The sequence below is a fragment of the Alternaria alternata genome (assembly GCF_001642055.1).
Source record: "Alternaria alternata strain SRC1lrK2f unplaced genomic scaffold CC77scaffold_21, whole genome shotgun sequence".
In the NCBI taxonomy this organism is placed as follows: domain Eukaryota; kingdom Fungi; phylum Ascomycota; class Dothideomycetes; order Pleosporales; family Pleosporaceae; genus Alternaria; species Alternaria alternata.
In genome coordinates this window covers 524,592-547,863 of record NW_017306210.1, presented here as the reverse complement: position 1 = coordinate 547,863, position 23,272 = coordinate 524,592, and the positions used below count along the sequence as shown (strand labels likewise).

At 51.2% G+C, this 23,272-nt stretch overlaps 10 protein-coding genes and 1 non-coding gene across 11 annotated transcripts; 7 read left to right on the top strand and 4 right to left on the bottom strand.

Moving 5' to 3' along the window:
- The first annotated feature begins 750 nt into the window (after window positions 1-750).
- Window positions 751-1,881, top strand: CC77DRAFT_386011 (hypothetical protein). Its single transcript, XM_018531469.1, has 2 exons — window positions 751-1,643; window positions 1,718-1,881. Exons 1-2 carry the CDS (start codon window positions 1,084-1,086, stop codon window positions 1,785-1,787), a joined length of 630 nt encoding a protein of 209 aa, XP_018382060.1. The 5' UTR covers window positions 751-1,083; the 3' UTR covers window positions 1,788-1,881.
- A 453-nt stretch (window positions 1,882-2,334) lies between these two features.
- On the top strand, window positions 2,335-4,947 carry CC77DRAFT_1098231 (kinase-like protein; the record flags this gene model as incomplete). The annotated part of the gene is made up of 4 exons (XM_018529935.1): window positions 2,335-2,500; window positions 2,551-3,074; window positions 3,126-3,746; window positions 3,793-4,947. The coding sequence occupies 4 exons, from the start codon at window positions 2,335-2,337 to the stop codon at window positions 4,858-4,860; spliced, it is 2,379 nt and encodes a 792-aa protein (XP_018382059.1). The 3' UTR covers window positions 4,861-4,947.
- A 404-nt stretch (window positions 4,948-5,351) lies between these two features.
- On the bottom strand, window positions 5,352-5,423 carry CC77DRAFT_t84. The gene has a single exon. It is a non-coding gene; the product is annotated as a tRNA-Ala (tRNA).
- Window positions 5,424-7,053: 1,630 nt separating this feature from the next.
- Window positions 7,054-9,414, top strand: CC77DRAFT_971108 (hypothetical protein). The gene is made up of 2 exons (XM_018535827.1): window positions 7,054-8,627; window positions 8,714-9,414. The coding sequence occupies exons 1-2, from the start codon at window positions 7,177-7,179 to the stop codon at window positions 9,297-9,299; spliced, it is 2,037 nt and encodes a 678-aa protein (XP_018382058.1). The 5' UTR covers window positions 7,054-7,176; the 3' UTR covers window positions 9,300-9,414.
- Window positions 9,415-9,557: 143 nt separating this feature from the next.
- CC77DRAFT_1023971 (hypothetical protein) lies at window positions 9,558-10,797 on the top strand. The gene is made up of 4 exons (XM_018525774.1): window positions 9,558-10,182; window positions 10,236-10,336; window positions 10,389-10,454; window positions 10,504-10,797. Exons 1-4 carry the CDS (start codon window positions 9,951-9,953, stop codon window positions 10,576-10,578), a joined length of 474 nt encoding a protein of 157 aa, XP_018382057.1. The 5' UTR covers window positions 9,558-9,950; the 3' UTR covers window positions 10,579-10,797.
- Window positions 10,798-11,094: 297 nt separating this feature from the next.
- Window positions 11,095-12,611, top strand: CC77DRAFT_1023969 (6-phosphogluconate dehydrogenase C-terminal domain-like protein). Its single transcript, XM_018525773.1, has 2 exons — window positions 11,095-11,645; window positions 11,768-12,611. The coding sequence occupies exons 1-2, from the start codon at window positions 11,448-11,450 to the stop codon at window positions 12,332-12,334; spliced, it is 765 nt and encodes a 254-aa protein (XP_018382056.1). The 5' UTR covers window positions 11,095-11,447; the 3' UTR covers window positions 12,335-12,611.
- Window positions 12,612-12,975: 364 nt separating this feature from the next.
- Window positions 12,976-13,893, bottom strand: CC77DRAFT_1065082 (hypothetical protein; the record flags this gene model as incomplete). Its single annotated transcript, XM_018528786.1, has 1 exon — window positions 12,976-13,893. The coding sequence occupies one exon, from the start codon at window positions 13,891-13,893 to the stop codon at window positions 12,976-12,978; it is 918 nt and encodes a 305-aa protein (XP_018382055.1).
- A 1,170-nt stretch (window positions 13,894-15,063) lies between these two features.
- On the top strand, window positions 15,064-17,798 carry CC77DRAFT_385926 (FabD/lysophospholipase-like protein). The gene is made up of 3 exons (XM_018531468.1): window positions 15,064-15,530; window positions 15,582-16,134; window positions 16,183-17,798. Exons 1-3 carry the CDS (start codon window positions 15,464-15,466, stop codon window positions 17,402-17,404), a joined length of 1,842 nt encoding a protein of 613 aa, XP_018382054.1. The 5' UTR covers window positions 15,064-15,463; the 3' UTR covers window positions 17,405-17,798.
- Window positions 17,763-18,419, bottom strand: CC77DRAFT_1065080 (hypothetical protein; the record flags this gene model as incomplete). Its single annotated transcript, XM_018528785.1, has 3 exons — window positions 17,763-18,134; window positions 18,232-18,285; window positions 18,366-18,419. 3 exons carry the CDS (start codon window positions 18,417-18,419, stop codon window positions 17,763-17,765), a joined length of 480 nt encoding a protein of 159 aa, XP_018382053.1.
- Window positions 18,420-19,187: 768 nt separating this feature from the next.
- CC77DRAFT_1098226 (hypothetical protein) lies at window positions 19,188-20,024 on the top strand (the record flags this gene model as incomplete). Its single annotated transcript, XM_018529934.1, has 3 exons — window positions 19,188-19,232; window positions 19,283-19,336; window positions 19,412-20,024. 3 exons carry the CDS (start codon window positions 19,188-19,190, stop codon window positions 19,769-19,771), a joined length of 459 nt encoding a protein of 152 aa, XP_018382052.1. The 3' UTR covers window positions 19,772-20,024.
- Window positions 20,025-20,690: 666 nt separating this feature from the next.
- Window positions 20,691-22,887, bottom strand: CC77DRAFT_1023964 (NADP-dependent malic enzyme). The gene is made up of 4 exons (XM_018525772.1): window positions 22,698-22,887; window positions 22,535-22,647; window positions 22,061-22,485; window positions 20,691-22,010 (listed from the first exon to the last, which is right to left on the bottom strand). The coding sequence occupies exons 1-4, from the start codon at window positions 22,849-22,851 to the stop codon at window positions 20,957-20,959; spliced, it is 1,746 nt and encodes a 581-aa protein (XP_018382051.1). The 5' UTR covers window positions 22,852-22,887; the 3' UTR covers window positions 20,691-20,956.
- Window positions 22,888-23,272: the final 385 nt, after the last annotated feature.

The following is a 23,272-nucleotide window of genomic DNA, read 5'->3' as shown; positions in this document are numbered from 1 at the left end:
TCGCTCGCGTTGAGGTAGCCTTAGTTTACAATAGAAGAGCTGTTTTGATATATCCTGAACGATCGCATACTGCCATGTTGACCCGTAATAACCATGTTTCAGAAATGCATAGGAGGTGGGGAGGATCTTCAGACATAATTTCTAATGAGAAGGCACGTGTTAGCGCGACCGCCAAGATACCATCGCTGGGCTAGGCAGATACCCCGCATCGGAGGAAACCCCCCCTCACCTCCTCACATGCCGTATTAGCGTCTCACCGACAGCCGTTCCTTACGGGTAACATCTTACTACCCAAGTGCTCATTCCCGTCAGCTACATTACCATCTCATTGTCTTTATTCGGCCCGTCATTGTAATCATGCAGGTCCATTTCGGTATGCAGATTATTGTCGTTTAGAGCACGCAAACCTGTCATAACTGGCGACGACACTCTATACATCTTCGCTGTTCTATCATCGAGCCTCCTCTCCTTGTTTAGGAAATCTCAAATCTTGCTCAACTCTTCGAGCCAGCTCCCAGCTCGTCGTATATTTAGGACCGGCCTGTCACCGCGACATTGATCCAAAGGTCTAAGCCAACCTCCGATCACGAATTCTATTCTGCTACTAGACCTAGCTGTTGAGGTCCCCATGTTGTATACAAGGGTACAGCATCGTAGGAGAGATTGGACAAGCCTGATGGCCCTTAACTGGTAGTGCTATCATCCCACGCCATTGCCAAGATTCTCACTATGAGCAAGCGTTCAGCGTTGGCTGGATCGTATAAGCTTAGCAAGGCGTAAGTCCGTGTCTGCGTTGAGAACCAGCTTGGCAAGGCCACCCTCAGGTTAGACCTGGAATACACACATCCAACTCATCGTAGTTTCCCTCCGTTCGTCAAAAGGGTATGAGTGGGTTAAAACAGCAGTGGAAGGCCCGTTCCGCTGTGCATTCGGTCATTGTTAGAGCTGAACTGCCTCGCTAGACTAAAACTTCCTTTCCAGTAAGAGCAATAGCCGAGCGATCGCTTGAAACGCCTGAAACTGTCTCACTCGGAACGGAATACCAAGCGTTCCTCACTGACATATCGCTCATTATATACAATCATGCAATCTATCTTGCATTCTCTTTCGATCCGGTCACCCAACTCCAAGCGTTCATTTGCTCTCCCTGGGGCTCGGCCAACAATACCAAGTGAATCAACATGCTCATCAGCAACGCTTCCAAGCTACCAGGCAGACATTAGTAGTGACCAGAAGTGCGTCTTAGGTAGAGCAGGTATGGTCTTGATCACAAGAGAATCATATAAAAAGGTGGGTGCTGGCTACGTTTGGAGTACCAAAACCTTCCGAGCAATCACATCATCGTCTTCACTTCACGATCACCAGACTTTCAATATCAATATGAAGTACCTCACTACCATTTCGGCTGCTCTCAGTCTCATCCTCTCCACTACTGCGGCGGCTACTCCCGGACCCCTGATCAATGCCGACCTCCTTCCTCGCGATATGTCTGCCATGCCTCGTGGTATAACATCTCTCTTGACTAGAGACGCGATGATGGATCGCCGTGCTCTCGAGAAGCGTGCTGGTTGCTTTCAGGCATGTAATTCAGGATGTGGAGGCTGCACCAGTATGGGCTGCCTTAGCGGTTGCCAGATCAATTGGTGAGATTAGCTCCAACTCCGCGGTTGAAGTAGCCCTCTAGGTATTCAAAATGTTCCTAACGACCATCTCATAGCTCAATCTGCTGTGAAATCCACAACGGCAATTGCACCGACTGCGGTACTCAGTATGAGTGTGATCAGTAGTGATCCAAAGACACATTGGTCGAAATGTGAACAAGGAGGCTTGCTATTTTCTGGCGGCTTTGTCGTACGATGAGAGATATGGGGTAGGACACACTTGCTAGTCAAAATTGAATACAATTGTGGGTTTATCATAATATGATGAACCAAGAAGTGAGATAAGCTAGTCTATGTTAAACAGCAGCTCTACTGCTGTTGTGCGTCCATGTGCTGCTGCTATGTGACTTTCCGACGTACTATCTAGATATTCAGAGGACAGCGCACGTTCTTGCAGAATATTGTGGAAAGTGGTTAGCTCGAAGTCGAGTTTAATCCGCTGCAACAAAGCGCCTTACTCAGCACGCCCCACATTGTTTGTTCCTATCTTGGTATCTCCGTTTCCATTGTCTTTCCATTAATCAACACCCAAAGGCCATCAACAAAGCGATACAAAACGCCTTGGTGCTGCTTTGCAACATGTCACAGCGAGTTTATATATGTATAGAGTCGGGCAGTCGATCTTGCAGCTCGTCGCATAACCTGACCTAGCGATCACGACAATTCACGCACTATGGCGAACAACCCTGATCCTCGCGTTGTCAATATTGGAGGTATCGAAACGTATGAAAGTATAGATGACGATGATGCAAACCTTTACGATGGCCTCCTCGACAACCAGACGAAGAACGCATTTCTCGCGATGATGCGGTATCTTATCAGAAAGAGAGACAGAGAATGTATGTATATAGCATAAAGTAGATTCGTAGTGTGTGGTTCACCTTCATAGTTCCCCGAGGCAGCCGCGGAAGGAAGGTTGTGAGTCAATGGGGAGTCAAGCAAAACTATTGGAGAAAGAAGGTATACACTGGCCAACCTGCGGTGACGGCAGTCAGACCACTCCCAATTCCACCACCCATTGCTCCACCAATGGCCCTGCAAGTTCCAGTGGCTTCAGTAGATCACGCACAGGTAGCGCAACAACAATCGCAAGAGTCGGGTGCAACTGGAGACGCACCGGAAGGAGATGGTGTAGACACGCCTACAACTATATCAGAAACTTCAAGTGGAGAGCGTTCGCCTCCATTCTATATTCGAAACAGCCCCGAAAGAAAGCGGTTCTTAGCTCCTACGGCGGGGCAGCGACGTGAAGCCTACAATCATCAAGATGGTAATTGGAAGTTTGCGATGACTCTCTATCAAACTAGACTTGACGGAAGCGGGGCGGATAAGCGACGGTTTGAGAAGGGGACGATGCCTCGCAAGTCAGTTTCCCTTTATGTTCGGACGAGTGATGCTGGGGTAGTTGAAGATGTGAGTCTAATAGTGTAGGTGCATTTGGATGGCCTTACTCATCGTTCTTAGCAAATCACAGTCAAATGTCTAGAGGCACTGGATGCGAAAGAGTTCAACGACGCGAAGCACGAGATTCGGATGAACCAGCGCATCAGCCAACTCAGTTGTTCGCATATGATACCACAACGCGGTAGCACCAGAAGATCTTGCACTAGGAAGATTCATGGTCGCAGCAACGACGAAGAACCGGTGCCGACTGTCTTCAATATATACTCGTCTTTTGCCGAACTTGGAACTCTTGCACGCATCTACAACGGGCATAAACTCACTCCCAAGAAGAAACCTGTACCCGAGCATTTCATCTGGTATCTACTCAGTCAGATGTCCAAGGCGCTGATTGCATTGCAACAGGGTGTTTGCTCAACACCGAATCTCGAAGACCAGAATCAGGATCATAAGTCACCTATTGGATCTGGAGAAGACGTAGATTCAGATGCCACCTCGGTGGCGTGGCGGCCAATCATTCATTCCGATATCAAAGATGCCAACATATTCCTGCGATCTAATAACACTCAATACCCCGCTTATCCAAGAGTTGTTTTATCTGATTTCGACATCGCTTTTGAACTAGACGACGAACGTGAGATGCAAATAAGGCAGGTCCAAGGCACGCCGGGATTAATGCCTCCAGTAAGTGGGATGCTGGCACTATCGAGGCGATGCTAACCTCGATTAGGAACGAGACGGTGCTGGATTGTACGAAGATGATTGGAAACCAGATGATTGGCCTATCTCGGAGAAGTCTGACATTTGGAGTCTAGCTATGACCGCGTGGGCATTGATGATGGCCCACAAAGAGGAAAGCTTTTACGAGAATGTCCAAGAGCGATCCAAGGATCCAGAGCATGTTAAGGATTTGAGGAATGGTACTGTTGGAAGCACAGATAGTATTTTCCCGCAAACGCTGGAAGAAATTCCCCAAGAATACAGTGTGCGCCTGTGCCAGGTCATCTCACGCTGTCTACGTTACAATCCGGAAAGACGCATGTCACTTGAGAAACTGCGAAGAGTCAGCGACGATAACCTCTCCAGACTCGATAGGATGTATGGCGAAGAAATACGAAAGGGAAAAGACGCAATCGCCGACGAATTCAAACTCGAATATACCAATGAAGATAGTGACGAGTGGGCACAATATGCTATCGGCCAGGAGTTTGTACCGCCACGAAAACGGCGAAAGACAGACAGCGCCGGTGAATTCGAAGAGAGATTGACCAGCCTGCTTATTGATTGGGCTTCTGAGGCTATATACCCGCGCCCTAGTACAGAAGTCCAAGATGAGGTGCTGAAACATGTCGACAACCTCATTAGCAGCTCGTCAGAAAAAGCAATTGAGATCTTCCGTGAGCGTGAAGCTTATCTCACCGCCTGGCAATATCTTTGTTCGAGTATAGGCAGATACACGTCATCTCAACGCGACGTTTATGTGGCCACCGATATCACCATTGAGGTTTTACAAGAATCGCTCGAACGCAACACAAAGAGGGAAGTGCTTATGTTGCTCCGCGAGACAGTCTTGGAACTCGCCTTGGAAGCCGCATCAGGGGATCAAAAGACCGGTCTTTACGCGTTGCAGCATGTGGTCATGTGGGGTCTAGTGCTGTTGGAGATCAATGCGGAGCCGGTGACGCCAAGATTGGGTGACAAAACGGAGATGCATCGCGGCATGGCCAGCTTCATCCTTGATCAACCTTCCGGTGTGCCTGTGCATGAAGATGCCGACCCAGATGTAAGTATCACATGAGTAGTGAGATCACCACTGGTAATTCTGTACACGTCTTTGTTATTGTTGGTACATTTTTTTTCTAAAACGGCGAGTGCATCTTCTCCATATCAAATGTATTAACGATTTAACGCAAATTGGTCACGCACAGTTGAAATTGAATCTGAGAGTTCTTGTGGTGTACTGTAACCGCGAGATGCAAGTGTCTCCGCGTGAGTTAACCCGACATGCGGCGCAGAAGGTACATCCTTTTGACACTGCATGCCTTACTCCAACAGCACTCTAAAAGATCAGAATATAGTAGTTGGTAATATAAGATTTCGATTAATAGGTTGACAGCTACGGCATGCACAAAGTTCAATCTGCGCGAACGATTTCGCTCGCGCATAATCGCCAACCTTGGTGTTCGCGCGCCCTTGAAAAAAAAAAAAAGACTGCAGAACTTCGCTGATCCGTGTCTGGATTCTCCTGTGGCCTACGGGCTGTCCTACGAGGTTGGGAACGCAAAAAGATGGACTTGCAGGGAATCGAACCCTGGACCACTCCCATGCTAAGGGAGTATTATACCACTAAACCACAAGCCCGATTTTTGAATCATTCTGATTCGCTGACGAAGAGCATGACAATAACAAAATTAATACATTGCGACGTTTGACATCCGCGTAGCTGAGTACACTGCGGAATTAGTTTATAGTTCGACAGTCAATTACCCCCACTAAGCGTTAATACATCGTAAGTGACATGGAAAACGCACTGTCATGCACAAGCCAGTACGACCACGCAATTCAACTACAATGAAATTGTGTGCTCCTGTACTCTCATTCCCGAGCTTATAAATCAGGGAGCGGCTCTTGAGTTGCTAAAAATTCCCTCTCAACACCGTAAATACACGCAGTCTCAAACTCAGTGATCTCGATAACCAAATTCTTACAACCATAACGTCTCTAAAAACCGCACCATTAACCCATCGCCTCTGCTAAGCTTACCAGGAGAAATACGCAACCACATCCATGCCCTGGCACTATCAACTAGTCCCCAGCCCAGGGTGATATCGATTTTAGTCTGACATCCAACGATAGACGCATCAACCAGTTGCAACTGACCTGTCGCCAACTTTACAGAGAGACTCGGCTGTTCGAATTCAAAAGAAAAAAAAACACCCCCTGTGAAGATTGATGGCCATGTGGTTGAGTCCTCACTTAGGAGTTTACTGGACGAAAAACACCCATCAAAAGCAAAGATGATATTCCTTGACCTGACTCGCTCGCTCGGTCCCAAGAGACTTTCGTGGATCACGAGTCTAACACTCTCCAACAAAACACCGCTGTGGACCACGAAAATTGGCTAGAACTAAAAGAGATGGCCAGCACGATGGTCCACTTAACCAAAGTCTTGATGAACAATCCATCGCTACGAGTGAAGTACAACATGCACCACTTCTGCAGAGCGAACCTGCTCAACAAGTTGGGCGACGATGTTACTAACATCTCTATCTTCACGCATGGCATCGTGGTGTCGAGCATCATACGCGGCGACGCTCTAGAGGACACGTGGCCAACAACAACAGCAGTGGTACCAGTAATGAGGGAATCATACGAACGCAGAATGAGTATAGCAGAAAAGCTCTGTGCCCTTCGGGTTGTGAGGGAAGCGCCGTTAGAAGTGAAGAGACTGTGGGACAGGATCAGATTTTTTCCTAATCCGGATATTGCCACAACACCGCGATCATCCGGCTTGACTCCAATCGAATGGGAGCTCAGATTCAAACTATGGGCAGCATTGTTCAGGCGCTGGGTGGAAGAGGGAATCTGAAGATCTTATCAAGTGCAATGACAGATGATCAAATGTGGAGATACGCAACATGTCCAGTGCAGCCAGCAACCATCTCCACTTCTCAGCTCCGGTCTTTTCAAAACCACGACAATGTTGCTTCTGCTCTCTCGTTGGTAAAGAAGGTCTCTATACTGCATCGTGCCGTATGGCAGATCAGGCGTGCGAGGAACTTTGATGAATAGATTTGATAAAACTGGCTCCCTCACAGACCCTAACATTGGTGTTTTTCAGTTCTATTGTTTCATATTTCGATCCAGATGATAGATGTGTGACTGGGGGTAGATGAAAGAGCTCAGATGAAAGCAGACGCATCCGGCGCACGGGCCCACAGTTGCCTCGGTGACATCACAAACAAGCTGCGCAGACTTTCCAACTCCACCTATCGCTCATCACCGCGACCACACGAGCCAACCCACGCCTGTCTCACTTCCGCCCTGCAACTGTCTCGGTCGCAACCCCCGCTGAATCGTCGACTCACCTCAACTACCCCACCACGACACCGACATGGCTGATGCGCGCGGAGAGTATTGGTATTACGAAGATGGCGTGGATCCAAACAAGATAACGGTCCCGGAGCTGAGGAGCATCTTACTCCGACATGGCGTTCAGTACCCTTCCTCGGCAAAGAAGCCCGCTCTGGTTGGCATGTTCGTCGACCTCGTTCTTCCCCAGAAAGCACAGGTCCAAAGGGCGCAGGCACGCACAAAGCGATCGACGCGGGGCATCGTAGATGTTCCCTCCAGTTCAGCCAGCACAGTAGAGACAGACGATGCCGAAGACGAGACGCTTGTAGTACCTACACCTGCGACTACACGACGCACAACCCGACGAACAACCCGCGAACCGACAGAGGAAGCAGATGTACCGGCACCACGCGCCAAGACACCCTCGCGGGCTGTTCCTGCCAAACACAGCAGAGCGCTTGAACCTGAGGTAGACGAGCGACCTGCGACTAGACGTATACGCAAAAGCGCCACTCCTGCGCCCAAGGAACCCACGCCCGAGCCGGAAGCGTGGCATCGCAACGACGCTGCCAGTCCCTTCACCCAGGAGAACCCCTTTCAGAGTGGGAGCTCTCCTGCCGTGCCAGACACGATATCGCGCGACCGTCGTAGGCGCACTACAGGATATGCTCAGGAGAGGCGCAAGAGCGACGCGCATCGCCGGAGGACCTTTCAACCCAAGACTGAGCAACAAGACGACGGCGTTATGGTACCCACTCGGGGGACATTCGACGTGGCAGACCCGCGTGTGAAGCAGCAGGAGGATGATCTCGCAGATGCCGGCGAAGAGTTCACGCCAGAGGAGCAGCTTGATCTAGTGCGCGAGCGGGCAAGGGCTGGTGAAGTGGACATTTTGCCTCCCCGGAGACGTAGGCAGAAAGGCAAAAAAACGGGAACGATCAAAGCAATGGCCGGCACTCTTCTTCTCACAGCTTCGGCCGCCTTCGCTGGCGTATGGCGGCAGGAAAAGATCGAAGTCGGCTTCTGCGGCGTTGGACGAGATGCCATCGGACTTGCTGGTGTGGAGATACCGAGCTGGGCAGACCAAATCCTCCCACAATGCGAGCCTTGTCCGCCACACGCGCAGTGCTTCCGCGGATTGACTCTCAGGTGCGATCCCGATTTCATCATGAAGGATCATCCGCTGTCCCTCGGTGGCTTGGTCCCTTTACCACCGACCTGCGAACCGGACAGTGAGAAGACACGCAAAGTGAACGGTATCGCGAACAAGGCAACGGAGATACTTCGCCAACGCAAGGCCCAATACGAGTGCGGAGAGCCTGATGCAGCAGGAAACCTAGTGGAAAGCCCTGAAGTGAGCGAGGTGGATTTGAAGCAACAGATGGCATCTCAGAAGAGTAAGAGCTTGACGGATCAGGAATTCAGTGAGCTGTTCGACAGAGCCTTTCCTGAGCTGGTTATGCGGGAAGAAATAATCGAAAGCACCGACGGGTAAGTACTTTCCTTGCTAGTCCCATCACTTGTACAGCATTTCTGACGTGGAATTGTACTAATCAGTCACTCTTCCTTGAACACAGAACAACAGGCGCACGGCGTCTCGCATCCACCTCCCTCGCCAAGCTCTCCCTCTCCTGCAGCGTCCGAAGATCCCTCCGACAATCCTTTGAACGACATCTTCTCCAAATTGTAACAATACTCTTCCTCATTGCCACTGGCTCATACGGAAAGTATTCATATACTAGTAACCGGGCGATGGAAGTTCGGGCCAAGCAGCTAGCAAGCGACGCGTATGACAGACTCCAGGACCAAGCCGCGTTGGGCTACTACGACTCAGGCGCTGAGAAGGGCATCAGTATGACACAACTGCGGGACGATGTCTTGAGGACAGAGTTTAATGCAAAGCGACGACAGAAGCTGTGGACGAGGGTACAGGCAAAGGTTGAGAAGAACAGCAACATCCGCGCAGGTGTCCGAACAACAGCTAGCGGCGATGTTGCTCGCATGTGGGAATGGGTCGGTCCTGTGAAGCGGATCGACGATGGAAGAACACCTGCGAAAGGTGAGAGCAGCAGGTCCAGTCTTGGCATGGGTAGCAGCCCTCCATCTGCATCTCGAGATACAAAGGAGGTCCAGAAGTGGGAAGAGGGACATCCGATTTACTAGTCTTCACGTTTGAGCTTCCATTTGTTTTACCGGGTTCATGATCAGACATGGTATATGGCGAGCGATCTGCATTTTACTTAGCACGCATGATACCACAATGAATTCTTACCCGATCAACTCATGATGACGAAGGACCCGATGTTCGCAATGTGCCTCTCCTTTGTCTTGGCTGTGGCTGGTGTAGTGTGGCGTCGGCTTACTAACCTAGCCGAAGCCCACACAACGCTAGCAATATCGGCGCAGCGACCTCAACACCTCCAGCAACACCGCCAACTTTTCGCTCATACTAACCACAGAGCAAAATCCGTCAAAATGGTGAGTGATATCTTTGCTGCTGGGAATATTGCGAAGGACACGACATGTGCGACGAGCGACGAGCAAGCGAATTCACGAATCGATGACGATGGCGAGGCGAAACCTCCGACCCCACGACATTGTACCGACGATACCTTATCAGAACGGGACACGGCGGGCGACATCTGATGCTAAGACGGCTGGGCTGGACAATGTCTCTTGTTGCTGGTGTAAGGGAGACGCGAGGGCCTTGGAGTAGAAGGGCGGCGACTCCACCAGCAAACCATCATGCGCTCATATATCTTACGTCGCACTACGAAACATCCGCAAAGGCGCAGGATTGCGCTCGTATAATTCATGGCGGCATTGTCTTTCCAGGACTTACAACATCGCATCCTCGCGTTACCGATTCTTCGCCATCGTCTTTTTCGCTCGCTCGTCCCGCATTCGTCGCTAGCAAAGGAAACGGGGAGCTTCAAGGCATTGATCACGGACGCTGACTTCCACCCCCAGGTCAACGTTCCCAAGACCCGCCGAACCTACTGCAAGGGCAAGGACTGCAAGAAGCACACCCAGCACAAGGTCACCCGTACGTGATGCACGTCCACGCATTCGCACCACCCGTATACTGAGACTGTGTAGAGTACAAGGCTGGCAAGGCTTCGCTGTTCGCGCAGGGTAAGCGTCGTTATGACCGCAAGCAATCCGGTTACGGAGGTCAGACCAAGCCCGTCTTCCACAAGGTATGATCGCACGCATTCGAGATGAAGAAACGGGCGACTAACACCCAAACAGAGGGCGAAGACCACCAAGAAGGTCGTTCTCCGTCTAGAGTGCACACAGTGCAAGACCAAGGCACAGGTATGCTGCACTCACCTCCCACTAGCTCACAAATACTAACGCACCGCAGCTCGCCCTCAAGCGATGCAAGCACTTCGAGCTTGGTGGTGACAAGAAGACCAAGGGTGCCGCTCTCGTCTTCTAAGCGTGCATCTTCTTTCTCTCTCTTTTGCTGGGCTCTCGGCGTAGTCTTCGGGCGGATGGAATGGAACGGCTCTACCTTCGACTCAAGCAATGCATCAAACCATCAGTGCGATAAAGAAATGAAGGCGTGTGAGGCGGTGGAAGATTTGGCGACAAAAGGTCACCAGCCACGAATTTACGGACTGTAACCTACATATGCATCAAATGGAGCTCGATTGAAGGGACCGCAACATAGCTGCTTTGCTGATTCCAGTCGTGATTGTCAAGTGATGATTTCCAGATGTAGCAGGTACAACGACGCGGCTCGATTCCGACGGAATCATGTTTCCAAGTCGTGGTTGCCCCTCCACCCCCACTAACGCGTCAGTCGCGCCCTATCTTGTCAACGCCATAGACGCCACTTGTATATGTAACGTGAGTATGACCATCTCTTAGACTAACTCTACACAATGGCTGATTCCAACAAGAAGAGCGTGCTAATCGTTGGCGGTGGCGCCGTCGGTGCAATCGCAGCCGTCAATCTCGAAGCCGGTGGTCTGGCAACGGTAACCCTCGTCCTACGCTCCAACTACGACGTCGTCAAGGAACACGGATACACAATCTCCAGCTGCGATCATGGAAACTTGAAAGGATGGAGACCCAGTGTCGGTATGTTTGGCAACCTCACTCTTCTACACCTCGACGACTTTTGGGGGCGGCCCAATATTCAAACTGAGTATGGCTTGTGCGTGTGTAATGTAACATGAGGAAAAAGGCAAGCTAACATGTAAACCATTGTTTTTTTGAAATAAAGTCCGCAACAGTATCCCCGATCTCGTTGGGGAGGGCATCGAGCAGCCATTCGATTATGTGATGCTTTGCACCAAGAACATGCCGGATATCCTTCCCACGGCCGTCGACCTAATCAGCCCTGCTCTCCCCACTGGCAGCAATGCGAGCAAGACTACCTTGATACTCTTGCAAAACGGGTTGAATATCGAGAAACCGTTTCTGCGTCCTCATCCCAATGTTTGTATCCTGAGCGGTATCTCCATGATTGGTAGTGCGGAAACTATGCCTGGTACTATTGTAAGTATTTATCCCTGTTTCTTTTTTTTATTCTTTCTGTATTGGTCTGGAAGGTGATAAGTTTGTATGTGTATATATCTACTGATTGCGCGCCCTGACCAAACTTTTTTTTCTTCCTTTAGGTCCAAGATGAAGGCGATAAATTGTTAATCGGCGCCTTTCCCACATCAAACATCAACCCCGCTGTGCCCGAACGACGCGCCGAAGAATTCGTGCACATGTACTCGGCAGGCGGCAAAACAAAGTGCACTTACTCGCCCAACGTCCTGCACGACCGGTGGAAGAAATTGGTCTTCAACGCCTGTTTGAATCCAATTTGCGCCATTACGGGCCTGGACGACGGACGGCTGCGCCTAGCGGACGGCGCGCTCGACGGCCTCGTGCGACCAGCCATGCGCGAAATCGTTGCCGCGGCCAAGGCGGTCTGCGGTGTGGACTTGGATCCAGGAGTTGTGGAGGAGACGATCCATGTTGATCCGTTGGAGAGCTGGCTGAAGCCTAGTATGCAGCAGGATTTGGAAAAGGGTAATTTCCTCGAGTATGAGAATTTGTTGGGGGAGCCGTTGAGGGCGGGGAGGAATGCTGGGGTTAGTATGCCGACGTTGGAAGTGCTGTATTACCTTGCCAAGGCGATTCAGTGGAGGATCAAGGAGAAGAGAGGGTTGGTTGAGGTGCCGGGGAAGAAGTAGAGTGGTTGGAGGGTGGGAGGTGGTGTTGCGACTATGTACATCACGTAGATGATGCTGGCAACTTGTCATGTCGTCTCACTAATCATAGAGGATGCGTTGCATTATCAAGAATCACAGTGCGAACATGGGAGAAGGTTGTGATGGTCGAAGACACGTATTACTCCGCTGATACCTTTTTGTAGTGCCCACCAGTCTAAAAGTGTTAGAGTATGTAGAGACGTGCTTTCTAAGCAGTGAAGAAGTCGCGTTTAGTAGTCGTAGTTAACAAAGACGAAGAAGTTTTAGTAAGACATGTCTGATTTCAAGTTCTATGTACCGTAAATACGAGTAAAGGGAGTAGGAAATCCGATGCCCTCATGTTGAAGGAAGCTGTCCTTCCTTATATGCTTCGGTAATTGAGTATCGAGTATATCCATCCAAGATACCCTATGTACTGGCACATCAGCGGTATGGTCCAAACGAGTTAAATTACCGCAGTCAGCTTTGCTTAGAAAATCACCTGCGTTGATTCTCCTTCTTTGAGAATAATGGACCAGCTCTTTTCACCGACATGTTATATGTCCGTACTCGCATTCCATAGGAGGAAAACAGTTTTTCCAGGTATCGTTGGCCATGTTCCCTCCATGGCTCCGACCCCCGCTCTAGATGCCATTCTCAACCCAATCCTTCGCGTACTTGTAACCGATCCATTGCTCTGCCTCTGGCACGACCTCGCCGTGCGCCGCCCATGTGATATCCTTCTTGATGATGGGTAGCTCCGTGCCTTTAGGAACATTAGGAAAGTACGTCAAGTTTTTAGCTTGCATATCTGCCAGATACACGGGTTGATCCGAACGTAGGGAGCGATACGGCCTCCAGCTCTGCCCAATATGCGTTGACTTTGTATCGATTTCGGGATACAGCTTTTCAAAACCTTCGCCGCGGATGTACGAGTAGACATCCATAGCATGTGCGATAAAGTCGCTAACAGTCGGAGCAGTCCAGATCGGATGACTTTTTGAAAGGTCCGAGTTGCGAAATGTTGGAACTTTGATGCGCCAATAAGGCAAGTAGTACTTGACTCTCATCGAGGGGTTGTCGTTGCATAGCCTTGTAAGACAATCAAGGGTATCCGCGTCCTCCGTCCCAGGTTCCACACAACGGCTCATGGTCTCTATCGTGATGTTGATCGTCTTGATCCACGACCTTTTCGTGACGGGTATCGACGACAGCCATCGATTCAGCAGTAGGAAAGATGACGCGTATCCGTTCTTTCTGGAGACACGCAATGTGATTTCGTTGTATTTAAGCTCCAAGCCAACGGTCTCAGCGTAAACTTCCTTGCTGACATACTTGAGCTGGTTGTACTCGACAGTGTCAAATTCAAACGCAAGTTCGTCAAGCGCGTCGGTAGGTGTCGCACGGAGGTAGAGATAATGCCTCTTGTTAGTAGGGTTGTACTCGTCCCAGAGGACCGGATCGAAGCAACGGAGAGGTTCTGGGGCGGTGAGAGCGAGCTCGTAGATGGTGTTGCGGATCTCAGCCGGCAGCATGCTCAGGAAGAGCGAGCTGCTGGCCATCTCGATGTGAAGATTGACTTGGCTTGGTTCATAATCGAAGTACAAAGAACGTGAAGTAGTTAAAACGAACACGATTAGGCAGCAGCTGCCGTCCACCAATGAGAGCACGAATACGCAAAGAACGTATTATCAGTATGAACGACAAGGAAATCGCGGGTTTAACCAGAAGTTATTTATTTGCTACACGCCGCCTGACTGGGAAAGCGCGCTGTCTCCCGTACTACCATTTCAACAAGACAGCTCGTGTTACACAAGCGGCCCGACGTCTTTCCGCAGAAGTTTGTGAACCTCACATTCCGTGTTTACTGCTGGCTCGGCGGATGCTATCATCGAGCACGCTATCATGCCTGTGAGCTAAAAGTTGTGATTGAGACTTTTCGTCCATCTCATGACACTGTGCAGGCATTGTTGCCTACTTGAACGAAGTGTTTCAAGAGTAGTGTATCTATGCATAGATGAGAAAGATAACAGCCTACAGTGTTGTTGATCTGTTATAAGCTTATGTGGACTGCAAGATACTAGGTAGGGCTTATTGACCCTGCACCTGTTCAGCTTTTCTCTCGTATGGCATGTTAGTGGCGTAGAGGTCCTGCATGGTTACCTTGGCAGCTGGCTCCCTTCGACGTCACGTGGAAGCCGGATAGACACCCTCACGAAGCATCGTACGATATCACAACATGTAAGCGTGCAGGTCTACGATGGACTCGATGTACCAGGTTGGTGTTGCAGCAGCTCGGCGAGATGCTAACGAATAGGCACAATGGATCAATCATGACAAAGCGAGGCATTTTCTCTCATCGCGATCAAAATGTAGTTCGCATCGTTATTCGATCGGAGAAGGCGACGTATCATGGAAGGATGGCCATCCGAAGCAGGGCCGCAGAGTTGGCGATTGGACAGTCACTCGTTCGCGTCGATGTTGTGGAGGGAGGTTCCTTCTAGCAGGCGGGCCATGGCATTGCCGCTGCAAGGGCATGAAGATCTTTTGTCGTAAAACCGGTAGAGACGGAAGATCTTTGGGCTCTGACGGCGTGCGGCATGCCAGGATAAACCAGGTTTTGGTGGGCTAAAGAGCGGAGCCGAGGTGGCGGTGCAGTTCGGCTTATGGCTGGTGCTTGGCGAGTGACGAATGACGAGTGACGACGCTGTGAACCAACTTGGGCTGCTGGCCATGACCGGCAAGAGTCAAAGAATCTTTTTAACTCCTCCACGTGAACTCCTCTTACTCATCGCCTGTCTCTCCTGTGACTGTACCCTATGCCCTTCTGCTCGCGCACCGAGCAGCCGACCTCACAACGACATTCTTGAGCGCTTTCGAGCGCGCGCGCCCAGGCTTGGATCCCTCTCAGCCACGCTTTACTGCTTAGTACACCAACAACACGACGATTCCAGACAAATCCTCAGCCGCGCAATCAGCCCACGCCAGCCCACGGCCTGAAATACTGGAAAGCAGCGGACCCGACAGCCTGATTCTATCCACACAACGCAGCGAAGACGTATACGCGCCGTGCCAGGCAGAACCGCCTAGAATCTGTGATACCCAACACAACCAGCGCATATTACTCCAAACATGGCACTCAACGGGGTGCGTCGGAAGGACACAACTAAAGGGCCGCCGCTGCGCATTCTGTCGCTAGGTAGGTTATGATGCAAGGCTCCAGTATGGCAGGTGCTAACCCATGTGACAGACGGCGGAGGCGTGCGGGGGTACTCCATGCTGATAATCCTCCAAGAATTGATGCACCGAACTTTTGTCGAGACCGAAGGCCGAGCCCCAAAACGGCACGAAGTACCAAAGCCATGCGAACATTTCGATCTCATTGTAGGAACCGGCACCGGAGGTCTGATTGCCATAATGCTGGGTAGACTGAGAATGGACGTGGAGACGTGCAAAGACGTCTACGTGCGCATGACGAGAAGAGTATTTGAGACGGACAAGACGTTTGCCGGCATACCATATCGATCTACATTGTTCAAGGCGTCCAAGCTAGAGGAAGCTATTATGCAATGTGTGCGCGAACACACCATCTACGATGACGAAGGCAACGACAACCACAATGGGCAGGATGCACCGCCCATGACCCCGGGCAGTGCTATTTCGGGCCGTATGCAAAGGAGCGCTAGTAATGCCAGCAACTATAGCCAGATTGGCATGACGCCCGTAAATATGCGCATAGCCGCCATGAAGTGGGGGAACCCTCACGCTCTGCTATACGACAACCGGGAAGAGCGCACTAAGACGTGAGTGAATCATACATGGGCAGTGTTTCAGTCTGCTAACTTTGACAGCGCCGTCACGGCCGTGTACAAAGGCACAAGGAAATCTGGCGCTGGCCAGATCCTGCTCCGCTCCTACGATTCCCGCAAAGAACCCGCCATCGAACCCAACGCCACAATATGGCAAGCCGGCCGAGCCACATCCGCGACTGCCCTGGCATTCAAGCCCATCCAAGTCGGACAATCCGTCTTCCTCGATGAAGGTTCCGGCAAATACAACCCAGCCCCCATGGCCCTCGACGAAGCCGTCTGCAACGAATGGCCCGGCCGCGAAGTCGGCGTCTTTGTGAGCATAGGGACGGGAAAGCGACCCGAAGGCACAAACGCCCAACAACATCTGTGGTGGGAAGGTTTTGTGTCAGGCGGCATCGGCGACTTTGCAGAGGCCCGCCGCAAGCTCATTCAAAAGATCGAAGACTGCGAAAAGACACACAAGGAAATGAAGGACCATCTTGCGAAACGACATGTCAATCCGGAAAATTACTATCGCCTGAATGTCAATGTGGGTGTTGGGGAATTTGGAATGAATGAGTGGAACGCCCTCGCAGAAATCAGCACAAACACGCGCATGTACCTTGCAGAGAAGAGCGTCCAATCCATGACCCTCGATTCCGCCGCCAAAATCGCCAGAATCCATTTCGCAAAAGTCCGCTGGGAGCGCGCGGCCAAAGGCGAGTCTCCTTTCTCACCAGGCGCCCAGGCACCCAATAAACCCCTCCCTACCGTCCCAGACCCTGCACCCATGGCCGTCGAACTACCAGCCGAGGACCTTGCACCAGAATACTACACTAATATCCATCCTGCATTTCGACCCGCGGCGGAACCAAGACGGCCGAGTGACAACGACAAATTCCTCGTTGTGTCAAGTGATGAGTATCCGCAGTCGGCCAGTACAGATGGCTTCTCGGACCTCCCGCCACGTCACTCTGGTGAACTAGTGTCTCCGGGTCGGCGCTCAGATGAGCAGTTTCAAGCGGGAAGGCCGGTTTCTTGGATGAGCAGTGCGACGAGTTGGGACGATAGGTTGAGCAATGCGCCGCCGAGGCCGCCCAAGACGCCCTTGCAGGATGGCTATGGTCCGCCGCCGCCACTGTCGTCTGGCGGGTTGAGGACCAGTCCGCCGGCTGGAAGCAGTTTTGCGAGACCACCGCCTGGAGCGCCGCTGCCGTATCCGGATACAGATGGTCCGCCGCCTATTGTTAACAAGGCTACAAAACCGGATTATTCGAGGTGATAGAGAGAGAGAGAGAGTCTCCTCATGTGTGTAAGCGAAACTCATGATTTTGAAACGGCCGAGAAAGTTGCATGTTGAACGATGTATAGTTTAGATACCCATTCGAAGTTTTTTTTTTCCTCTTCTCTTTTGCTCCGTTGATGAATATTGAGGTGGTGTCCTCTTTTGTATTTCGACATGTTCCTCATGATGTGATTCCTTTTTGCATCCCGTTGTGTTCATGCTGTCTGAGAGTAGAGGACATTTCGCTCGCGAACGCCGATCAGACTATATGAAATAGCTCCCCCGGGATCCAACGATATCAGTAGTACATCCTTGTGAATGCGACTACGCGATCAGACCCAGCCCTCTGATTGAATCAGAAATCTTCGCCGACTTGCCCTTCCTCCTTTGGCTCAGGCTTAACACCAATCGTCTCCCCCTCAACAAGATCACCATCAACAATTTCTTCGTCGGTGAGATCCCTCCCAAGCTCCTTCTTCTTACGACCGCGTTTAGTCGGAGTCTTGACATCCGCTTCTCCCTCAGCAGCAGCAGCAGCAGCAGCAGCACCGCCCTTGGCCTTGCGCTTACGCGGAGTCGGAGTCTTCTTCGGGGTACCAGTACTGTCGTTGGTACCTGGATCACCAGACGTGAGAGCTTCGACCTCGTCCTTGAGCGCGGCCTTCTTGAGGCGATCTATCATGCGCTGGCAGGCGATGATGGAACGGCCGGCGGGGCGTGGAGTGTTCTGGAGTTCTCATGTTAGTTGTCGGTAGATTTTATGGCAAGACGGGGGAGTATGTGGGATGTGCGAAAGAGGGAAAATAGGGACATTGGCTACGTACGTTGTAGTCGAACTTGACGTTGGAATTCTCAATGAGAGTGAAGAGGTAGGTGAGCTGTTTGTTTGTTTTTCTTCTTGTCAGTCTTTTTTTGTGCGGAGGCTTGGGGTGAGGAGGGGAGGTTGGGGAAGATATACACGCTCCTTGTCTGTCCAACCAGAACCAGTCTTCGTGCCTTCGTTGCCTGACATGGTGACTCTAGTGTTTCAAGGTTGTGTTGATGTTGGTAATTTGTTTGGATCCTAGTGTATGGCCGTGGTATGTAATGGCAAAGGGATGGCGGACTGGTGTGCGTGGAAAGAGTTGCGAAGTTTTCGGAAGCGGGGGATATGATGATGGATCTTTGTTCGTATATGGTAGCGTTGTTGTGATGGTGAACTGATGGTGAACAGGTGAAGGTGAGTTTTGACACACGTAGGCCCTACTAAATGCAGAGATTGCGCTATCTCGAGTGTCAGAAATTCGTCAGTGAGAGCCATCTACGAGTTGTACAGTTGTCATGTTTCCCTTCATTGAGTATCCAGATATGGCATTGTCGGTTTATGTTGGTGGGCTAATGTTGCATGCATTTCTATAAATATGCTGTGACAGATTGAACGGCAACCCCCAAGGTCATATCATATCATATACATAGAAGGGTAATGTATACATGACTTGGCGTTGATCTTCAGAGCATGGCTACCACGTTTCCGTTAGCAATCTGTACTCACCTTCACCACGCATCGTGAACTCTGCACCATTGACCACGTGCCGTCTTTGCTGTTCGAGGACTCACAGTGAGGTTGAGTTCCACCCGCTTGGCAGATTTCCCACTCTAGATACAAACGTCAATCGCTTCCTCACCCTGCTTTCTCGCTCTACCTCTATTTTCCATCCTCAGCCTGCGACGGCCATAACCCTTTCCCTACTATATCTGAAAACTCCTGCTCAGTCAATATCTCCTTCGGCAATACCACATCATGTCTGGTCAAGGTAACGCTCAGAGTTGGACTGAACACGAAGTTGTACGTTCCCTTCCATCCACTTACGAAACCGCAAAACTGACAGTGAACAGCTCGTCTACCTCCTCAGCGTTATTGAGGCTGGCAATGTGCAACTCGACTACAATGTGAGTATTCCTGTATTCACTATGAAACCAGGTGTACCACTCCTAAGTAGAGCTCTTTTGATTGACATAATACAGATTGCTCCTGTACCTGCTGGCCGCAACGTGAACGGATGTCGTCAGAAGATGAACAAGACTAAGCTTGCGCTGAAGCCAGAGATTGATGCACTCAAAGCTGGATTACCCATTGCTGCCGCTGTCACTACCCCTGCTGGTGGAGCCCCAACCAAGAAGGCTGCTACACCACGCAAACGCAAGCCGAAGACCGATAATGAGGGCAACACTGGTGAGGTTACTCCCAAGAAGGGTCGCAGTCGCCCCAAGAAGAACAAGGAGCCTACTCCTGAGGCTGAGGAGGATCAGACGGATCTGGGTGTCAAGCCAGAGTTTGGAGAAGACGAGGAGGACGACATCCTGAAGGAGGTCGAGCTGATCTGAGACTGTCCCTAGCCAGCAGTGTGGCACCAAACGCATGTGCATGGAAAAGTTCATTGTGGGGGTTCTGCAGCACGTATTAGCGTCTAACGTTCAGACTACGTTGACGGCATGCTTGGAGTATTATCTGCGTCTTGGTTAGCTGTGCCTCCGGCTTCCACAATCCCCAGGCACCAAAGATGTACTTGAAGAATACAAGTCAAATACTTGAAACCGACATGCCTTATCCTAATCAACACACCAAGCCAAACCCGTCTAATAAAGAAGCGGAGTTAATCCTTTTTTCTTCTTTCCTTTAAAAGCCCCCACAGGAAGGAAAAAAAGCATACGAGTCAAAAACCGCCTGCAGCCCTACCCGTTCGTCGATCTGGTTCATGCGCGTGCGCTCGCTCCAACCATTGCTGCATGTAAAACTGTTGAGAACCGGTGAAAGTGGGTCCCGGGGTCAAGGCAAGCTAGCAGCGGGCCATCCCGCAGATGAGAGCGGAAGGGAAGGGGGGAGGGGCTGGGCTGGGCGGTCGTGCATGGCATTGTGGCTGGTGTGGTATGGGGAGGGGTCTGTGCTACTATAGTCTGGCGCTGTTGTTAAGGACGCGTGGAAGATTTCGGGATCCCGTTTTATCTCGAGGTGATACGAGATAAGGGACTTTTGTGATAAGCTGATCGTCCTTACTGCACTCATGTGTGGAAGTAGTCATTGAGGTCTTCGGAGAATGAGGGGGGCCGTCGTCGGAGGTAGAGTATGGCAGATGGTATTGTTTAACGCCAGTGAAAAGGTAGTCTCAACAAGTACTGTTGTTGAGAACATAGTAATAGTGACGTGAGACGGACACTCTATCCGTCAATGATTTGACATCACCATTGCAAAGTGGAGACGGGGGATTGATCTTAAGATTGTCCATAACATGTTGCATTTTCATTCCACAGTGCAATCATTTGCACCAAGGTCGGAGGTATCTAGTGTGTACTACAAGTCTCGTGAGAAGACGAATGAAGTGTAGTAGGGTATCGAGTATCCATCCAGCCATCCCACAAGCACAAGTCGAGAGAAAAGGAAAAGTAATTTTGGTGAGACCCAGTGCCCAGTCTAAAATGAAGGCCGTTACCGAAACAAGAACCAAAGAAAGGTGCATCTTCAATTAAAGACGAACCGTAGCGCCAAAAGCATGTTCAAGAATCGAAGGAGCTCTACAAGTGAGCAACACCGTTGGTGACCTCAGTCACACCAACAGTAGTGCCATTCAGCTTCTCGCTCGCAACAAGCTGCGACACCTTCTTGTCGAAGTACTTGGGCTCAGTGTAAGGGTCGTACATGTTCTTCTTGATGTAGGCGTCGAGTTGCTCGTCAGTGAGACCACGGAGCTCGGTAGCACGGTCAACACCGTTCTTCTGAGCCGCACGAATAACACCACGGGTGACAATGACGGAAACCTCGCGGATGCGGCGGATGTCCGGATACAGCCAGCCGTCGGCGACTTCTTGCTTGTTGAGAGAAGTCGAGAGTGACTCTGCAGAGGCGTAGATCATGTCTTGTGTGACGGAGACGGCCTTGGAGATGATGGCACCCAGTCCGATACCAGGGAAAACGTACATGTTGTTTCCTTGGCCGGGAGTAAGCATCTTGCCTCCAAACTCCATTGAGGGGAAGGGAGAGCCGGAAGCGAAGAGGCAGCGTCCCTCGGTGGCAACGACGGCCTCCTCGAATGTGCACTCGGATTTGCTTGAAGGGTTGGAGAGAGGGAAGATGATGGGGTGGTTGTTGATCTTGGCCATCTTCTCGAGGATGTCCTTGTTGAAGGCACCGCCAATGGTCGACAGACCCATCAGGATGGTGGGCTGTACGTAGTCGATGAGGCGGCTGAGTGACTGGTATTGACGACCGTTGTTGTCGTCGCGAGCGAAGAAGACCTTGTGCTCGGCGAGCTTGTCGCCGCGGTCTAGGGTGACGAGACCGTTTGAGTCGACGAACCAGAACTTGCGCTTGGCCTCGTCCTCTGTCAGACCCTCCTTCATGAAGTACTCGACAATTTGCTTGGCAACACCGACACCAGCGCTTCCAGCACCGAGGAAGATGGCCTTGTGGTCCTTTGCGGGGACACCGGACGCCTTGACAGCGTTGATGAATCCACCGACAATAACAGCACCAGTTCCCTGGACGTCGTCGTTGAACATGGCGTATTGGTCTTGGTAGCGTTCCAAGGCGGGGAAAGGGTTCTTGAAGTCCTCGAATTGGATAACAATGCTGTCACACGATCAGTTTCCTGAATAGGATAATAGGTGGATGTTACGTACCTGGGCCACTTGTCGGTAAGAGCAGCCATGAGCTCGTCGAGGAACTCCTTCTCCTGCTCGGGAGTAACCTTGGGCATCCTGGAGCCCATGTAGAGAGGGTCGTCGCGGAGGGCCTTGTTGCTGGTTCCGAGATCGAGAGTCAGGGGCAGGGTGCTGTCTGGCTTGATACCAGCGCAGGCGGTGTACAGAGCGAGCTTTCCGACAGGAATACCCATGCCGTTGACACCAAGGTCACCAAGACCCAGGATACGGGATCCGTCTGTGAGGACAGTGATGTCGACCTGGTGTGGCCAGTTGTCGAGGATCTTGCGGAGGTTGCCCCGGTCGCTCCATGAGAGATACATGCCCTCGGGTTGTGTCCAGATTTCGTGCCATCGTACGCAGGCTTCACCAACGGTGGGGGTGTAGATGAGGGGGGTGAGTTCCTGGCTATGTTAGAATCGTGATTGCAAAGTGCCTCTGGTTGTTTCGTACCTTGATGTTCTCTCCTAGGAGACGGTAGAAAAGATGTGGGTTGGTGGCCTTGAGGTGGACGAGGTACTGGAACTTTTCGATGGGCGCCTGCTTCATGGCAAGGAGTCTGAGGCCTGGGAACGTTAACAAGGCTGACTTCTTCTTTCCAGGCATATCTACGCACATCGCTCGCTCTGAACGTCGTAGCTCTCAACGGCAGGGGGAGTGAGGCCGTATGTGCCCAGGGTTTTGCGGACATCGGGCGTGTACGACAGGTCGTAGTCACCGGAAGTGGTGCTCAATTGGCGGGCCATGTTGGGTCGAATGGCGGAAGGCATGTTGTCGGTTGCTACAGTGGCCATATAACGAACGAAGGGAGGTTTCTGGATTGAAGAACGGAGGCCTTGGGCGGGAGCCGTAACTTTTATAAGCGACCTGAATCGCTGCATTGAAATGAGCTGAAACGACGCGTCGGCAATTGAAAAGGAATTAGGAAGACAGCCCGCCTGGGGCGCGGAGGATGGGGGGCTACATAATAGTCAGCCTATCGGATGGGTCTAGGTTCCGCAACAGTCAGTCTGTGAGGAGATCCGTTCTCGCCGTCAAAGTGTGCCTGTAAAGGAAGCATGGACCAGCCCGTTGGTGACTTTTACGCGAGTCCCTTCCCCAAGTATCTCTCTTGGCGACGACAACTCCGCATACCACGACGATAAGGTTTTGTCGCTTCTGTATACACTCCTCTCTACAATCACACCATTC

What these genes read in the sequence shown, in the direction of transcription:
- CC77DRAFT_971108 (XM_018535827.1), top strand. Translation starts at nt 7,177, where the DNA reads ATGGCTGATGCGCGCGGAGAGTATTGGTATTACGAAGATGGCGTGGAT. An exon ending in ATAATCGAAAGCACCGACGG is followed by an intron (nt 8,628 to 8,713) that starts GTAAGTACTTTC and finishes CCTTGAACACAG; the next exon opens with AACAACAGGCGCACGGCGTC.
- CC77DRAFT_385926 (XM_018531468.1), top strand. Translation starts at nt 15,464, where the DNA reads ATGGCACTCAACGGGGTGCGTCGGAAGGACACAACTAAAGGGCCGCCG. An exon ending in GCTGCGCATTCTGTCGCTAG is followed by an intron (nt 15,531 to 15,581) that starts GTAGGTTATGAT and finishes CCCATGTGACAG; the next exon opens with ACGGCGGAGGCGTGCGGGGG. An exon ending in CGGGAAGAGCGCACTAAGAC is followed by an intron (nt 16,135 to 16,182) that starts GTGAGTGAATCA and finishes TAACTTTGACAG; the next exon opens with CGCCGTCACGGCCGTGTACA.
- CC77DRAFT_386011 (XM_018531469.1), top strand. Translation starts at nt 1,084, where the DNA reads ATGCAATCTATCTTGCATTCTCTTTCGATCCGGTCACCCAACTCCAAG. An exon ending in AGCGGTTGCCAGATCAATTG is followed by an intron (nt 1,644 to 1,717) that starts GTGAGATTAGCT and finishes ACCATCTCATAG; the next exon opens with CTCAATCTGCTGTGAAATCC.
- CC77DRAFT_1023964 (XM_018525772.1), bottom strand. Translation starts at nt 22,851, where the DNA reads ATGCCTTCCGCCATTCGACCCAACATGGCCCGCCAATTGAGCACCACT. An exon ending in CGACGTTCAGAGCGAGCGAT is followed by an intron (nt 22,648 to 22,697) that starts GTGCGTAGATAT and finishes TAACGTTCCCAG; the next exon opens with GCCTCAGACTCCTTGCCATG. An exon ending in TCCTAGGAGAGAACATCAAG is followed by an intron (nt 22,486 to 22,534) that starts GTACGAAACAAC and finishes TAACATAGCCAG; the next exon opens with GAACTCACCCCCCTCATCTA.
- CC77DRAFT_1023969 (XM_018525773.1), top strand. Translation starts at nt 11,448, where the DNA reads ATGCCGGATATCCTTCCCACGGCCGTCGACCTAATCAGCCCTGCTCTC. An exon ending in AAACTATGCCTGGTACTATT is followed by an intron (nt 11,646 to 11,767) that starts GTAAGTATTTAT and finishes TTCTTCCTTTAG; the next exon opens with GTCCAAGATGAAGGCGATAA.
- CC77DRAFT_1023971 (XM_018525774.1), top strand. Translation starts at nt 9,951, where the DNA reads ATGGCGGCATTGTCTTTCCAGGACTTACAACATCGCATCCTCGCGTTA. An exon ending in CCAAGCCCGTCTTCCACAAG is followed by an intron (nt 10,337 to 10,388) that starts GTATGATCGCAC and finishes ACACCCAAACAG; the next exon opens with AGGGCGAAGACCACCAAGAA. An exon ending in AGTGCAAGACCAAGGCACAG is followed by an intron (nt 10,455 to 10,503) that starts GTATGCTGCACT and finishes AACGCACCGCAG; the next exon opens with CTCGCCCTCAAGCGATGCAA.